This window comes from Chelon labrosus, assembly GCF_963514085.1.
Source record: "Chelon labrosus genome assembly, chromosome: 20".
NCBI classification, from domain to species: Eukaryota; Metazoa; Chordata; class Actinopteri; order Mugiliformes; family Mugilidae; genus Chelon; species Chelon labrosus.
Genome location: NC_140353.1, coordinates 15170025 through 15186794, shown reverse-complemented (window position 1 = coordinate 15186794; position 16770 = coordinate 15170025). Strand labels below are relative to the sequence as shown.

Here is a 16770-nt window from a genome sequence, read left to right as displayed (position 1 = left end):
TTGGTAGAAACGTCAAAACACTCCTACTGAAAGCGGCTTTTTGTTAAACTCTGTGTCATTCATACAGCAGCGGTTTGAATTATACCGGCTTTCCCGGCTTACGGAGCTCCGTGGGTGGATGGGTTTTAACTCTGAGCGGCAAGTGAGTCTCTGTCACGTTTAGATACTCTGTAATGGTGACAGCGGTTTATATTTTACCCACAAAACAAAAATAATTTACGTGTGTAAACGTGTCATTACATATTTTAGAATATATATATGGATTACCAAATGTATTATTTAAATAACACGACAACACGTGCGTTTTTTTTTACGTTTTGTAACATTTGACATGTTTGTTCTTTTTGTCGTCAAAAAATAAAAACAAATGTCGCGAGATTCTGGCACCGCGTACAGCTCTGGGCGACCGTGTGTCATTTAAGGTCTTATGATAAACTTACTTAAATTTCAGCTGGTGTAATGTGTGTCTCTTAATGCCGCTAGACAGAAACGGTGTCAGTTGAATAACAGAGCTGCCTCACCACCAACTCTCCCTCCTTACCTTTTTGTTAGAGTTATTTTGTCTGCAGCAGGGGGAGCCACTGCCTGACACAAACATGCAGCTCGCTGCCTGGTCAGTGGAGCGCTAGAATATCTGAAATTAGTTTTTTTTTTTTGTTTTTTTTTTCTCTGAGTCCTTGTTCTTACTCTGTGTTTGTCAAAACAAAGCATTAAGTGGTTTTACACACAGGGTTTATTGTGAACGCACACAGTGTATCGTGAGGTCTGGGCATGCTAGAGACAATCTGCTTATGTTGGGTGAAGAAATGAAAACTCCTTCTTGGGGAGCTGGCAGGCTGACAGACCAGGGCAGGGAGAGTGGTTTAGGATTTTCCTCAAAGACTGTCATTACCCTTTTGCTGTGGACCCTAATTTGGAAGTGTGGTAGTAGTCTAACCCTGTATTACAACTCGGCGGTGACTTGGGGTTTCGCTGGTGAGGCAACTTGAATTTCACCCATATTTTGATAACTCCTTGACCCACTACATGATTCAGGGTTTAGCTGAGTGCATCGTTGGCAGTGAAGAGATGGCTCTTTGAGATCCTTGCCACACTGTGATGAAATTGGTTTAATGAGTGAATCGGGCATTTCATCATTCTTGTCATTAAATATCCCCTGTGATATCAGTGTTAGTGTCGGATATTTATGTGCACTGAAACTTTAAGTGGTTTCTTGTGAAAGTACCAAATACTGGCGAAGTCGGTTATCACAGGACAGTAATATGATTCAGAATCATAATTCCTGTCAAGTCTCTCTCGTTTGACCTTGTCAGCCTATCTCTCTTTTATGTAACTGTGGCGCAGCTGAGCCGCCTGACCACACTGAATTGTGTGGTTTCAACAGAGTCGTTTGTCTAAATGAGTACTGAGCTTTCTGCCGCAAATGAAGGCAGACCGTTTGCTCATTTTCTCTACCCCAACTTATCCACTGTGGTTTTATTGATTTGAGGGCACTCATTATAGGACAGACAGGTTGTCTATAATGATAATGAATGCTTTGGAGGAGCGAACGAATAATGAATGCATCTGAGATCATCTCATCAGCTCCAGCGAGGATTTATCCAAGGTTGCCATCGTTAGTTAAGAAGCTTGGAACGCCTTTGATTTATACACTCTCTGGAAGACAATGTTCTATATTTAGTTGTAATGTTTCATTGTCCGTCTCTTTACTTTTAAGGCTGCTCATCTTATAGTGCCCCCGTATGGACGATGAGGAGGATGATGTGTTTGAGCCAGACCCCAACTGCTGGCGCACAACATTCAGGGAGATAAAGTGTGAAGACCGGGGCACTCAGACACCTGGTCCTGCCCTGGTACCAAACAACGGCATGCTGCCCTGTGGAATCGCAGAAGAGCCCAGACCACTCTTCTACGGTGAGTCTGTCGACACACCGTGTTTCAAAAGAGAAAGGGGAACATTGCCTCGTGCGTGATAACCAGCGTTATAAAACTGAAGCATGAGAGCATAATGTGAGACTTGCTGTGAGAAATGGGTAACAGTTTTGCTGCACTGATCTCACGCCTGGCGCCTGATAGTCGTCATCGCATTTGCTTTTATGGCCTGTGTGCAGTGTACCCAGCTGCTTTGCCATTCAAAAGGCGCCAGACTGGCATTGTGACTGAAAGGATGTGATAGAAGTGCTCACCTGCGCAACAACTCTCCAGATAACTGATTATCAGTGACAGCAAAGTTACATTGGCGCCATATACAAGTAATCATTCCAAAGTAGCTCCGCAACAACTAGCTGACCTTAAAGTCGTGTGAGTTTGAGTGACCTGTAAATATTAAATGTAATATAAATTAAATGCAACAGCGGGGAAATCGTGGGTAGAACCAAGAAGTCTGTTTAGTCAAAGAGGCACAGTCAGCAGCTGATCTTTGTACCTGTAGTAAAGAAAGGTGTCATTGCAGTACTTAGATTATTGTGCTGAACACTTGTGTTATTTACAAAATAATAAGTATCAGCCTTGACACTCAACAGGTAACGCAGGTTTTCGATTGCACTTCCCAGCACGCTTTGAGCTTGTTGGGGTCCACGAAGCTAGGCAACAAGAAAGTGAAGAGGATCGAAACGGGATGGAGCGGCTGCCCCGGCAGCAACCTGTGGCGGGCAGCATGGAGGCTTGCATTGGACAGAAACTCCAGCTGATAGGAGACCAGTTTCACCGGGAACACCTGCAACTGGTGAGGACGTAGATGCATCCTGCTGACTGTGCAAACTCAGTGCAGGCACCTCTGCGTTTGATGGCAGTAAACAAGCACAAATGACCGATGATACCTGCTCTTGTAGTCAGATCAGACTATCATTTTATTGACCCGCATTAAGTTTGAGGGCCAATTTGACTAATAGATTACTGGGTGTGACTGCCACTAGGCAAATAAATCTCTTCTCTTCTTCTCTTCTCTTCTCTCTAGAGAAGCTGAACTGGCACAATAACATTCAGTGAAGCCAGGGAGATAAACTCTTATACAAATCACATTCACTATCATATCAGAAGAAGATAACAGAAAGAGTTCTACACTGGTTTTCTGTTTAATCAGCATTATTAGTTTGTTTGTTTCCACTGGCTTTACTGTTGTAGTCTACTGTCTATGTCCACTGCCATCAAACTAGAGGTAATTGGTCTCAGTGCATAAGTGTGTCAATGTTTGGAGGGCGTTAACAAAGTCACAGCAGGAAAAAAAATGTGCAGTCCACACACTAGTAACGCCATCTGCAAATTTTTTTTAAACCAATATTTGGATCTCAACCTGAGACCAACCTTGACCTGACAGAGATAAATGGTGGGTCAAAAGTTTGCTCTCCTTTATTGTGTTTGCTCCATATTTGTTTTGGAGAGGCTGTGCACATGCAGAACTTCAGTGTCTCACCCCCCTCTTTTCCCTCGAGCCAAAGACACTGCAGAATCAGGACAGCCCTTCCCCCACTTCGCCAACCCCAGGCCCTCCCCCGGCCTCCTCTTCCTGTTTATTTCTCTTTCTTTCCTCCTGTTTCCTCAGTGTGCTGTGGAGGCAAGTGGCATGGAGGATGCCTGGTCTCAAACAACATACTGTGGTCAGGGTGACAGTGTCCACTGAGTTGGTGTTATGCTTCTAAGTGAGTGTGATTGTGTGTAAATCCCCAAAACACTATTATTTCTTTGACCTTAAAATACGCCTACACCCGTGGAAACGTTCTGCCGTCTTTTGTTGCACAGGTAGTTAGCAGTGTAACGCACATATTTATTCACACATGCACATTCAAGCACACACTCATACGTCCAAGAAAAAGCAGAAGTTGCAGGAGTAGGTAAACATGTTGTAACCCGAAGCTCGGCACGTGAGCCCAGAGGGGAACAGCTGTGGTTCCAAGGAGTCTCCAGTCAGCCCCTTCCCTCTGCAAGGAGCGGCCACAAGAGACACCCAAATAAGAAGTCTAAACAGCTATAGGCAGAATGGGGAGTAAGGTCCATAATGATACATATATATGTATATATGGGGGATGGAGGTTTTGACATTGAACCTCAAATGATGAAGTAACAACCATGTTTAGTTGTCTGAAAACCTCCCTTTTGGGAAATGAGACTCTACCTGCCCTGCGTGTGAGATATATATATATATATAATTTTTTTTAAACTTCATAGTCTGAAGTGCAAGACAGTTTCTGATTTTCTCATGCACATTTATCAAGCAGATGTTATTTATACCCCTGCAGCGCAGCATGACTCACACATTGTGACACTGGCACTGACACACACAGACACACAGACACACAGACAACCAGACGGTCAGACAGGAGGTTTGCTGTGATGTGTGTGTGCGGCCGGGACCTACTGACGCACAACGGAGGCAGGCCTGGGTCAGGGGATGAGGAAGTGGCTTATGCTCTCTTTTGCTGGTTGAGTAAACAGCAGAGAGGACAGTCAGAATGAAAACGGCCCTGTGAAGTCACATCCTCAAGAGATACATTTCATGATAGTGAATGACTGATAAAGAGAATATTTTTGCCTACATCATGAAGTGTCAGACAATTTGTAATTTCTCAGAAATCAGTATGATGGCTGTTGTCGTACAAAATGCAACTCTGCTACTATATGTCTGTGCAGTGTTTGTGTTGCTTGCTGTTACCACTGGCTACTTTTACAACTCAAACACTGATGTGCGGTTTTGAATGCGTGATTCCACTACAGACTCTATAATTACTATTTCTGGCTCTGGTTGTGTAATTCATTGTATTGTGCGTGCGTGTGCACATGCTCATGCATGAATACACCCATACTTGTTTTTCTGCTTTTTGCAGTCTCTCACTTCTCACTATCACACGGTCTGACAGTCAGTACAAAAACTTTCACTCAATAATGGTGTTACTGTTTGTCATTTCGCACTACTGTCACTCCCGTCAGTAGGTCGATTTATTAGGCGACTTATTCAGTGCAGACGCTTGTCCCTGAGCAATTCAAGTGCCTTTGACTGCCATCATCTTGACGGATTTTGGAGCAGTGTGGCTGCGAGTCTTCTCCATGGGAGCCCATGGCCCCTGGCGAAAGGAGGGATTAGGTAGCGAAGGAGTGCTGGTGGATGCTGACAGATAAATTGCTCCTCAGTCAAAGAGGGCTGGAGGGGACTCAGAGGTCCCCAGAGGATGGCTGACATTAGCTGGCCCGCCATTTGAGACACTGCAATAATGACAGTCACAATGGCAGGAAGACTGCTCCAGCCTGTGCAGGGCAAGGAGCAGAGTTAGGTTTCATCCCCATGTTTTTTTAAGAGAGACGACTCCTGGTCCTTTCGATAGGAGGTGTTGAAAGCTGGCTTGAATGTCTCCTGCGTGCATGTGTGTCTGAGTGTGTGCATTTGCACGTATGCAGTGTTTGTGGCTTTATCTCTTTACTGTTCTAGTGAGGGCACGGCGCTCTCTCCTTTCAGCACTTGTAAAGGGGGGAGGGGTGGAGTTGTGCTGGAAATGAAAACAAATGATATACACTTTTCATTCATTGTTCTGAAAAAAAAAAAAATTCTGGTGACAGGAAGGTCATTCTTTTTCTGCTATCTAATACGGCTGCTATTTGTTTGTATTTTTTTCTTTTCATGGCCCTTCTGTCCTCTCTGATATAACTATCCCTAAGTTTCTTACTGCAGAGGCTGTCCTGTTTGGTCAAGCGATAAGGGAGAGCTTCTGAGCAGCTGGCTTGACAGACAGACTGCATGGGTCACTGATAAAGCACATCAGGATAGTGTCAGAGTGACGACACAGAGAATCTGGATAGACTCTGATGCCCTGCCGCTGACTAAATTTAGAGCCTGCATCTCATTTTGACAGTTGGTGGCGTGACTCATGACTAAGTTGCAAACAGGCCTGTGCACACCTCTTTTTGTCGCTCTTGCTCACTGTGTTTGTCAGTGTCGCTGTCTCAGCTCAACAGAAAGGAGGCCAAAAGGTCACAGATGCATTCTATTCCTGACTATGAAGAATAATTGCACACAAACACAAAGTAGCATACTAAATCCCTCAGTTGAATCAGTTTCTCCTGCAACTTTTACTTTCTAATATTGAAACCTTAGGTGTCATTTAATATTGTACGTATGTAAAATATGTAGATGCAATATACTCATAATTGCACATATGCAGTCATTTTACCTTCCTCCTCTTTCATCACAGAGTTGTAACTCACTAGAGTCTCATATAATTTAGTCCTAAATTGAAAAGACTTCAGGCATGGCAGCGTTTACCCAGTCCAGCCTTGCTGGCTGCCAAAGTGAGTTCATCCACTTTGTGCTGCATATAAATATGCCCTGTGTTTATATGAAACAGGCATAATGCTATTATTAAGTCTTTATGAAAATATCCTCAGGCTAGGTTTAGATATGCTACACAACAGATAACTTCCCAAGAGAGGTTGCTATATTTTAGCTCTTATCTTTTTTATTTTGAGAAAAAAGTGAGCTAGAGCAAGCGAGTGGTAAGTAACAGATACGCACACTGGTTGGAACCTGGCATAGCTTATGCAACACCCTGCAATGCTCACTACAAACTGATAAGAGTATAGAAACCCCGCGGCTTATCACAGTGACTGTTAACTAGGTCAAGGTGTTGGACACCACGTTAAGTCATGTGCATTTCTAATCAGTGCCCTTTAAATATTTTACCTTTGGTAAACAGAAATACATTGTTGTAAAAAGAAGAGTCCCTTGTTGTTTTCAGTTTACAACCATGTCCTGAACATAACCACAGCATTATCGGGCGAAGTGGAGTCTGCCTTTTCTCCGCAGATGTGCCGTTGCTCTACTGTACCTCTCTCATGCAGATTCGTGTTTTCCAGAGACTCCTTGCCTCTCATCAAAAAGCCCCTAATCCCATTTGGTGCAATTATCTTATCTCAGCTTCTCAATGGCAGAGATAGCATTATCCCCCTAATCGCACACAATCCAATTGGCTCGCAGACCTGAGAGAGAGTCTCCTCCTGGGCTGCTGCTCTCTGCCAGATTAGAAAAAAAGTGTGACCGTGTGGTGAGTGTGTGTCTACGGCTTGGAATGTCTGTCGGGAAGCTCGCCTTGCGCAGGGATCCTGCACACAAAGGGAGGCCTCTCTAATAAGTATTGTTGGGGACAGGAGCAGACTGTTGTGAAAATATCAGCGTCGTTCCGGTGTCTGGTTCTGTCTTACCCTCTTCTCAGTTGACCCTTTTCATTGTCAATCAGTATCCATCACAGCCAGCATAAACTAAACCACACAGTCAAAACCCACACTAATGACTACTTCTAGCTCTGTATTTCTGAGTCTAAGTTTCTTACCATCGCGTGTTTCGTCTTTATTTGTTTTTTCAGTATCATCGAAACCAAAGGAACCAGGGGCCGCTGTGGTGGCGCCTGGCCACAGCCATGCTCAGCCTTCTGTTTGATCGGGGGTTCATCGCTGGAGGAGGTGGTGCAGGACGGAGGTGAGGGGATCTGCCCCCTTGCCTGGCTTTTTCTTCATCTCTATGAGGAAGTTGACTCCTAATGGCACTGTCAAATCTAACACGGGTCTGTTTGGTGGAGAAAAGAATGGAGACAAATAGGTCACCGCGGGACGGAGACAACCAACTTTTATACAAGGTCGTGTGTTTTTTCTTTCCAAGAAGATGCCATGATGCTCCGAGATTCCTCTAAAAGGACGATGTTCATATTTTGGCATACGTGCGGTGTAGTAGTTTTGTACAGTACATTGTTCTCGTTAAATTTTTTGCACTTCAACATGTAACCATCTTTAATGACCTCCACAGACCCTGGGAATGCCTTATTCAGTGTCTTCTGCCAGAATGAGTATTGAGACAGGCGAGATGAGGTGGTTAGGAAATGAAAGGAAATGTGGTGAGACGTTTTTATTCAGAAGTGTCCCAGGTGACCAGTCGAGTTGATTTACTAACTTCCAAAGAGGCAACTTCTCAGAACAAAGCATTTTGCACCTCACCTCAATGGAACATTTATTTCTCCTAACTTTCTTTATTTCACTTTCTGTATTTCTTCTCTCACTCCGCATTGTCTTCTGTATGGTTTTAAATCTGAACGCGACCCCTCTTTCAAAATACTGGGAACAAAGTAAAGTTTCTGCGCGTGAAAAAAGTCGGCACACTGTGAAACGTTATCTAAATATCAAACACATGGTTCAAGGCAAACCTGTGTATTGTCATGTGCTACATGTCAAACATTAGGGACTTTCTGATTATCTCAGAAGTATCGGGGCGGAGATACAGAACATCACTGTCTGGTCTAACAGGCCTAGTGAGTGCCACCAGACCTGCCAAACAACAAAAAATGCCAATGAACTCACAAGACCAGTGAGCTGTGACAAACAATCTAATTGTGGATAATTAAGGCACAGGCACTGGGGATGAATGATTTGAATTATTGACGTTTAAGATGAATATTAAATTTGTAAGTATATGCATTTCTTCCAATGTCTTTTTATCAATTCTGCAAAAACTAAACAATGTAACAATGAATTAGGTCGAGCCATTGAGATTTGTGTATTTTGGCATATGGCTAGTTAATCTAATGGTTATTACTCACTGTGTAGCTCTATGTGGGCATCTAAATGATGTCTGAGATGTAGCACACTGAATAGATATTTATATAAAAGTCACAGGGTGCTTTCTTTTTTGTGCATATAGAAAATTATTGAAGGTCTAAAAGTGCACTATATCAGAACATAACAGTGAGTCACATACTGTTTAAAGTAAAGCATTCTTTCCACTCCAAAAAAAGAAAATACGATTTCACCAGATTTTCTGTTTTCCTTTTGGCATTGTTCCCAGTCTCGTTCTCTGATACAGGATGTCCATTTGTTTTTCGTTGTGTTCTTTTCATGTGATTGTTTTCAGACCTCCATGCCCTTGAAGTGGAGCCGTGGATCCACTGTTTTTGCACTAGACTTAACACCCTTCAAGAGTTCAGATCGTTACCGAGCTAACCTCTGTCTTGTATGAAGGTTTTTCAGTTATGGCTTGTTTTTCTCGCCGCCACATTTCAGACGTAGTCGTTCGCATGTTCGAGACAAACAATCAGTGTTGGGACCCGACTGATTGGGATATCGGTTCTGGAAATTTCACGCACCAGTGTTTCAGGCTGCAGTTATCAAGTAAGAGGCAGAGCCACGTGCCTCCATAGAAAGGTTTTCCTGGTTTGCTTTTCACAGCTCCTGTGTGTTCTGAACACCAAACAATATGGCGTAACCAATCTGTGAAACAGAATCTCCTCCTCTCAGGCTACCTTTATGGGCTTTTACATCATTTGGTATTCTGTTGGGTGATCACTTATATTGTCTTTGGTGCTCAGATCAAGATGATGGGACATTTTAGCACGTTTAACCACCACTGACTCAGCAGACAAACAGTCTCTGAAACTAAAGTGAAAAAGACTGTAATTATTGTTGAAATATGAATATGTTTAAAGACACTGTTGAAGATGCTGTTTATGTTTTTTTTTTTTTTTTTTTTTTTTCTCATTGCTGAACCCAGGCCAACTTTTGGACCCAAGGAGCAGTACATATCAGGGGTCTGTAATTATTTGCTCCTTACAATGTGTCAAGTTTATCACTGCATAATTAGGGATTTCAGTTATTCTCTCTCTCTCTCTCTCTCTCTCTCTCTCTCTCTCTCTCTCTCTCTCTCTCTCTCTCTCGCTCTCTCTCTCTCTCTCTCTCTCTCAAGATGTCTCAGGGACAGACTTTGTGGGCTACTGGTAACCTTGAGAATCTGTTACACGGTCAGAAGAAGAGCAGTGTCGTCACCCATTTATTTATGATAACACCTCTTGAGGTCTTTCAGAAATTCAGAAATCCACCTTGGCCATTTCTCAGCACACACACACACACACACACACACACACACACACAAAAGGTACCGTTTGACTGAGGAGTCTGAGGCTGGCTTGCTGGCTGTGGTGGCGACGGGAGCTACTGAGTATGTAGACACGGGCGTGTGAGGTGCACTGAATGTGGTTGTGGTTATAGTTTCCTGCGGATCCTGAACGCTGAGCCAGTCCTTGTAGCGCCCCGTCTCACCATTGCCTCTTGACTTCCTCTTTATGCTGCTCCTTTGTTACGTGGACATTGGTTCATTTTCTTTGTAATTTATTTTTTTTCTCCACTTTTTATTTATTTTTGGTATATTTGCCCATTTCTACTGTATACACCAGTGTGTGCAATTATTTCTTATTTTCTCATTATTTTTCCTGTCTTGGACTTGTATATTCTTCAGTTGTTAGACTTCATTATGCCTCACAGTGCTTCATGTGACACTAAATTCTGCTATTTTGGTATCACTCATCGCTCATAGGCTGCAGAAGAACACCAGTCTGAATTCATGTTAATTATCAGTGGTGGCGGGTTTTACTTCTAACTGCCCCGTCTGTTGTTGCCAACATGAATTCAGCTGCCGTTCTTTGTGAAAAAGTAAACTTTAAACCACCATTCAAGCCCACACGGGTCAATGTTTGATACTCAAATTATAGATTTTGGGTGGTTCACTCTGAAGGTTGTGATTTTCCAGGGATGGGCCCAACCAGTTCAGACGGTTTTCATTCCCAGTTTCACCATTCATCATGGGTAGATTCACAATATGTGGTTTGAGAAGAGCAGTTTAACATTTCAACAGGTTATGACCCATCCCACCCCTCGCTAAGGATACACATTTCTCAAAAAGGTTGCCTTCCTAGTCTCCTCAAGTCGCGGGATGTTAGCTTACGTGTTCACAATTCTTAAATCTCAATCATTGTGTTGTAATCAATATGCACTGGAAAGTACTTTGTTTCTGTAAATCCCATAGGTCTCTTATCTGTTGTGTGTTAATGTATAGTATATACCCTGGATTGTTCTCTTGGGCTAATCTTGCCACGCGTCAGCCGTATATCTGTGCATTGACCAAGTAGGCTCAGGTATGTTGGCCTGTTTGATTTATTGGAAAGGGAAACAAGCCACCACGGTGCCCTGTATAATTTTGTTAGAATGACGTTCCCAGTCTGCCCTCATCACTTTACACGTGAGTGCAGAGAATCCCAAGAGCGGGATATGTATTTTACGGAAACCGTCAGTGTCTTGAATTTTGTAGTCCACTTTATATAAATTTGAAGGTTTTTTTTTTTTTTTTTTTTTTTTTTTGAGGAAGGTTTTGATTTTGAATTTTTTTTTTAAACTTTTCTTCTTCGTGGTCTTTCTTAACTTTTTAAATTGTATTTTCTTAAAGAAAAAGGGTCTGCTTTTATAAGGACAGTTCACGCTTGTAAAATAATTGTTAACACGAGTAGGATCCCTTTGAAGTCCATGAGATCAAGAACATTTTTTTTTTAACAAAAATGAACTTGCAACATTCCTTGCACAGTTTACCCTTACATCGACACACACACACACACAACCAAAATAACCCACGGTTGTAGTTTAATTTGGCTCATGAGCTTGTAGCCCTTCTTTACACAACAGATCCAGTGTACATGTATTTCTTAAAAAAACCAACAAACCCTGGAATATGCCTTTAACTGCTCAGTTTCATCGAAGTCTTGATTATCACACACTCTCTGTATACCAAGAAATGAGACCCAGCGAAAATGTAGCATTTTTGTAAACATTGACTGTGTGTTTTCGAGACTCTACTGTGCACTCATTTTTGTGTTTATATATATTTTTTGGTTGTTGATATAATATTGAAGTAAAGACAATTTGTTATGTAGTGCAATATGCTGTACATATGGAGCTTTGCTCTACAAATCTTTTTTTTCTGGATTTTCTTGTTGTTTATTGGTACTTTTTTCAATAAAAATTTATTGAAGGTGTCATGCTGAGTTGAGTTTATTTTTGGGTGACTGCAGTGGGATTTACAGGACTACTTTAAACTCTTTATATAAGGAATCAAACGCCCACATGGTGCATGAGGAGTGGCGCGTAAGGAAAGAGTTAAAGGAATAAAGTAAACATACATTGTTTTATTAAAAGTTAATCATTTCATACCTGATAACTGCAACTGTTGCTTCTAAACGTGCTCAAAGGAGCCTAATTCCCTCCCTTTCTCTGCTCCCGCTCCTCTGAGTCTGAGCTTTTATTTTAAGAACTCCTGTATTGTGAAAGTGAGCCATGATGGATTAGCCAACTGCCTGAAGCTGGCCAGGCATTTGAGGCTGGCCAGGCGCTTGGCAGAGACTGTGTCCGTCATCATATCCCTCCTGCTGTTAGGTCATTCATTTGTTGGGAGCGGGGGGGGGGGGGGGGGGGGGGGGTTCCAAAACTCTCTAGTAACTGCTGTCTGAACTCCACAGACAAACACACACAAGCAAGTGTTGCGGGGCAACTGAATAAAACCATGTATACGGCAAATGAGAGGAGATACCGTCACATCCTAAAAGGTTAAGGCCAAACCTGCTGAGCCTGCAGATTAGTTACACTGATGCATGGATGCCCTGAAGACACAGCACTGACTGATTCCTCCTGACACATGTAAACATTAAAGTTTAGTGTGTGTTACTGGTTTGTGTAGCGTTCAGAAATGTGTTACGTGCCCAGTTATTTTGTGTTGAAACATTATATTGTTTTAAATAGAAGACATATTCAAACACGCAAGATAAAGGCTTCTGCGCGTGCGAAAGCGATCGCGCCCGAGATTTTTTTGCACGCTCTTTCAGCAGGCGCAGACAGCGCGCAGTCTCCTCCCTCGGGGCCGACGCGTGCCACTCCCATTGTCAAACATGCAAGGTACAGTTTCACGACTCACCTGTTTTGCCGCTTGCAGCAAAAGTACTCCCTTGTCAGTGGCCCCCTGACACAAACACATGCACACAATGAGCGTGCCAAAGGATGTGGTTGAAACAGAACAACAGCACCTATCCCAGTCATGCTTGGTTTAGCGTGCACAACTGTTCAGCTCTTAATCCTGTGTCTTAAGTGTTTTTAAGTGTAGGAGCTCCAAGCCTAAATAGGAGCTAATTAACAGTGCTATTTACACAACTGTCAAAACATATAACCATCATATGAGTATAGTGCTCGGTGTCATCTCCGCAGAGGGGGTTCGCTTGCTTTTTTTTTTTTTTTTTTTTTTTTTCACATCTAGGCAGATTTGAACCTGAAAGCAGCTAGTATGTCCTCTGTCTCCCTGGCTGTTTACCTCAGCCTCATGGCTCCTACGGTTCTCTCCTCTAGGATCAGCACTTAAATAGGGAGAGCATTGGCTTTCCCTGGCCCAAACAATGGCTCTTCTGTTCCCCGGGCCTGGCCGCCCGCTGAAAGAGACACCCATTAGAGAAGCGTCTATCTCTGGGGTCAGGCTCAGGGGTCACGCACAAGTACGGCTCTTGTTTATGTCTGCAAAGCCAACCAAAACACTGCAGCCCACGTCGTTAACTCCTACTTGCCTGGCTCGCCCCGCTCAGGCGGACTGAAGAGCCCTTTCTGTTTGCGCTGAAGCCACAGAGTGCAGCGAATTCAGCCACAGCTTTCCTGTGTCTCCCTCAATCTACGCAAAAGTGATGTGTCACCAAGTGAATAAAGCAGCTGCATGAGAGAGAACGGCTACACACTAGCATCAACAGTTCCTGCCCCACACCACGAGCTGCCGATTGAGAGAAAGATCAAGTAGCTCCTCACTCCAGCACACACACACACACACACACACACACACACACCCACACACACACATACAGGCGGTGATCACATGTGCGCTCACCCTTTTCTTGAGCTGTAATTGAATGTAAGGATAATTTGAGGAAGGGAACTGAAGTTAATTTTAATGAGTCCTAAATTGCATTAATGCCCCTGTGATGCTTTTAATTTGAGAGAAACAGAAAGGGCCGTGCAGTAACAAGTTACGACTGAATGAACAGTTTTCGTCTACTCTCTTTATCTTTGCATCTTCTGTTATTACTGTGGAAGCTCTGAGTCACTGCCCACAGTCTCCAACTGTGGTGGGCCTCCGAACACACTACTAGTATCATCTAGCTATTGTTACTGTACAAAATAACCGAGAAAAGACATTTGACATCGATAAGCCCTTATGGACCAAACAGTTCTGGGTTCATGCTGAAGGTATCAACCCACTGGAAAGCATCCTCAAGAAGGACATACCTTCAAGGGTTTTTTTGTTTTATCGTGCTGCTTGCATTCGCAAATAGGAACACAAAGTTGACCTAATAGCCGGCCGGAACAGCAAATTTGCTTAGTTCTGATGCGACCTTACAGCCACATACAAATTGGCATCTAGGCTGACTTCAGTGTCGGTCCATATGAATGCAGTTTGTCCCATCTCAAATTGACGCAGAAGCCACGGCAACCCTGCGCAGACCCTAGTGCCGTACCTGATGTGCACCTCCCCATAAAGGTAACCACGTACCGCAGCGGCGCAGACCGCGAGAGCTGCGATTGGTCCGCTTGGTAGTAGCGCGTTTCCGCTTCAGTTTTTCCGCCTGCTTCTCCATCTCCATCTCGCAATTTCTGAATCGATTGTATTGGATCAATAAAGTTGGGACACATCGAGAAAAGGTTAACTGAGGAGGTTCAGAGATACAAACATTTGTATGGCTCGTCTTGGCCGAAATTTCTGCAAAATATCGGCAAAAGTTTCAGTCGCCATTGTTGAAAGTGAAACAGGAAGTAGAAAGTGAAGCAGAAAGTAGAAACAAAATCGCTTTTTACAGAGCGAGCCAGACTGACGAGAGCATGAGTATAAATGGCTCGCTCCGGCGTAGGCTGCGTAGGTTACGCCCTCCAGTCCCACAGTGCTTTAAATGAGCCTTTAGCTGTATGCTGCTTTGTCTCTTGCCATTCCCGACCATCTGTGACCCCCATCTCTCAGCACTGATCACCGAATGTTAGGATATCCAAATGTTCAAACTAAGACAGTGAACTTGGGAAACTTAAACCCTGCTTTTCATCAGCACGTTGTCATGGCTGCCAGCATGCTGGCACGCTGACGTTAGCACAAAGCTGTTCCTCAAACAGCCTGACCGAGCTGCCAGCACGGCTGTAAACACTTCAGATTTGTTGATAGAGTTCTGTGCAACAAAACACGTGTATTTCAGCAGAAAATTGTGTCACTACCGTAATGACAATAGAGATGATGTCTGAGGGAGCAAAACCACCCCGCACCACCTGTGGCCCCAGCTACCCCCCTCCTATTTCAGTACTGACAGCACCAAAACACTGAAAAACACCGCAGTTCTCATGCAACTTTATAAATCTGTCAATACTTGAGTAAAAAAAAAAAGAAAAGAAAGAAGGATTATAAAAATAAACTCCTCTTAGTCAGTGCAGAAGAACACCGCTGCCTCAGTGCTGAATATATTTGAACACTTTCCATTCTTCTCTTCCCCTCTCTTTGCGCACATCTGGTGCTCAGGCAGGCAGTTGTCATGGGAATAAGCAGCTAAGCCAACAGTGTTGCATGTCGCTGTGCAGTGGGGGGGCTTAGCTGATCGGGGTTCAGCTGGGCATGCCGTGGGCGAAGCAACTCAGCAACCATTCCAGACCATCCGCACCCCCCCACCCCCCCACCCTTCTCTCAGCTGTGACTGAACACAGCTGACCTCCTCTGGCAAAAAAAAAAAAAAAAAAAAAAAAAAAGGACAACCCACCCTCCCACACCCTGCTCTGCTCTGCTGCTCGGCCACCCTATGACAACCGGGAGTAAAAGTTGATGTTTTCACACCGCCTCGCTGTTCATATTGAGCATTCTGGATCATTTTCTCCCTTTGAAAACTTATTGCTTTCACGCAGTTTCCAACTTCTCCTTTAATCTGCCGTGCTCCACTGGCTCTTTTCTTTCCTTTCCCCCGCTGAAGGAGAGATTGGGCAATACAACACTGCGAGTTCCCTTTGTTTACCAAGAGCAACCCAGCAGAGCGCAGTGCTTTGTTGAGCTGCAGTCACTCCCGGCCTCACAGCTGTGACACACACACACACACGCACGCGCACACACACACACGAACAGAAAATCTCTGACTCACAAACACTAGCTGTATCCTGTGGTCAAGGGGAGGGATTTAAAACCTCGGAGCATGGCTCATGAACCTGCTGAACTTGTCTTCTCCGTCTCCTGCTGGCTATTGTTCTCCGCTCTGCATTTTCCAACTTTATCCCCTTTTTCAAACTCTTACCCAGCACCATTTGGACCCAATTAAAAGATACACCCCATAAGCCTGCACGCAGTGGGGCAGCTGTCTCTCCCCACGTGTGAAAATCCATGCGCTTGGCATGTAGCTCGGAAAGACGCGAGCCCATTCTAAATACGATGGGGGGATGTCACTCACAAGACAGTACATAAACAAGCAGGGTCATTATTGGGATCTAATTGGCAGGAAAGGATTCCTGTAGCAAGATAAAAATAAGTAGTCACTGTGGTTTCCTGAAGACGCATGAGGACCCTTCTGCGCTGGCAAGGCCTTAGGTGTGCAGTAATGAGAGAAGAGCTCTCCACAAGCCCATTTTCCACACGCAGTGTCCTCACGAGCAGCGTGCATAAAGGGCTGGATAAAGCCTCCGAGCTACAGAACCGAGCCAGGTCAGTGGGTGCGTGTTTTTTTTTTTTGTTTTTTTTTACCCAGCAGGTTGGCATGGCGCCAGAGACATCAGGCAGGCAGCCTGTCTTGTTAGCACACCTCACCTTGATAACAGGAGTGTGGAGAGAGGGATGAGGCCGAGAAAGAAAAACAACCATCGCACCACGGGTGGGGCTCTGGGACAATCCTGTGTGTGTGTGTGTGTGTGTGCGTGTGTGTGCAGGTTTCAGTGCGTGTG

At 44.1% G+C, this 16770-nt stretch overlaps 1 protein-coding gene across 1 annotated transcript; it reads left to right on the top strand.

Moving 5' to 3' along the window:
- Nucleotides 1-1648: 1648 nt before the first annotated feature.
- Nucleotides 1649-9457, top strand: bmf1 (BCL2 modifying factor 1). The gene is made up of 3 exons (XM_084569782.1): nt 1649-1914; nt 2523-2725; nt 7347-9457. Exons 1-3 carry the CDS (start codon nt 1743-1745, stop codon nt 7461-7463), a joined length of 492 nt encoding a protein of 163 aa, XP_084425908.1. The 5' UTR covers nt 1649-1742; the 3' UTR covers nt 7464-9457.
- The last annotated feature ends 7313 nt before the right edge of the window (nt 9458-16770 follow it).

Coding starts and splice junctions, on each gene's coding strand:
- bmf1 (XM_084569782.1), top strand. CDS start 1,743: ATGGACGATGAGGAGGATGATGTGTTTGAGCCAGACCCCAACTGCTGG. Junction 1,915..2,522: donor GCCCAGACCACTCTTCTACG/GTGAGTCTGTCG, acceptor GACACTCAACAG/GTAACGCAGGTTTTCGATTG. Junction 2,726..7,346: donor ACCGGGAACACCTGCAACTG/GTGAGGACGTAG, acceptor TTGTTTTTTCAG/TATCATCGAAACCAAAGGAA.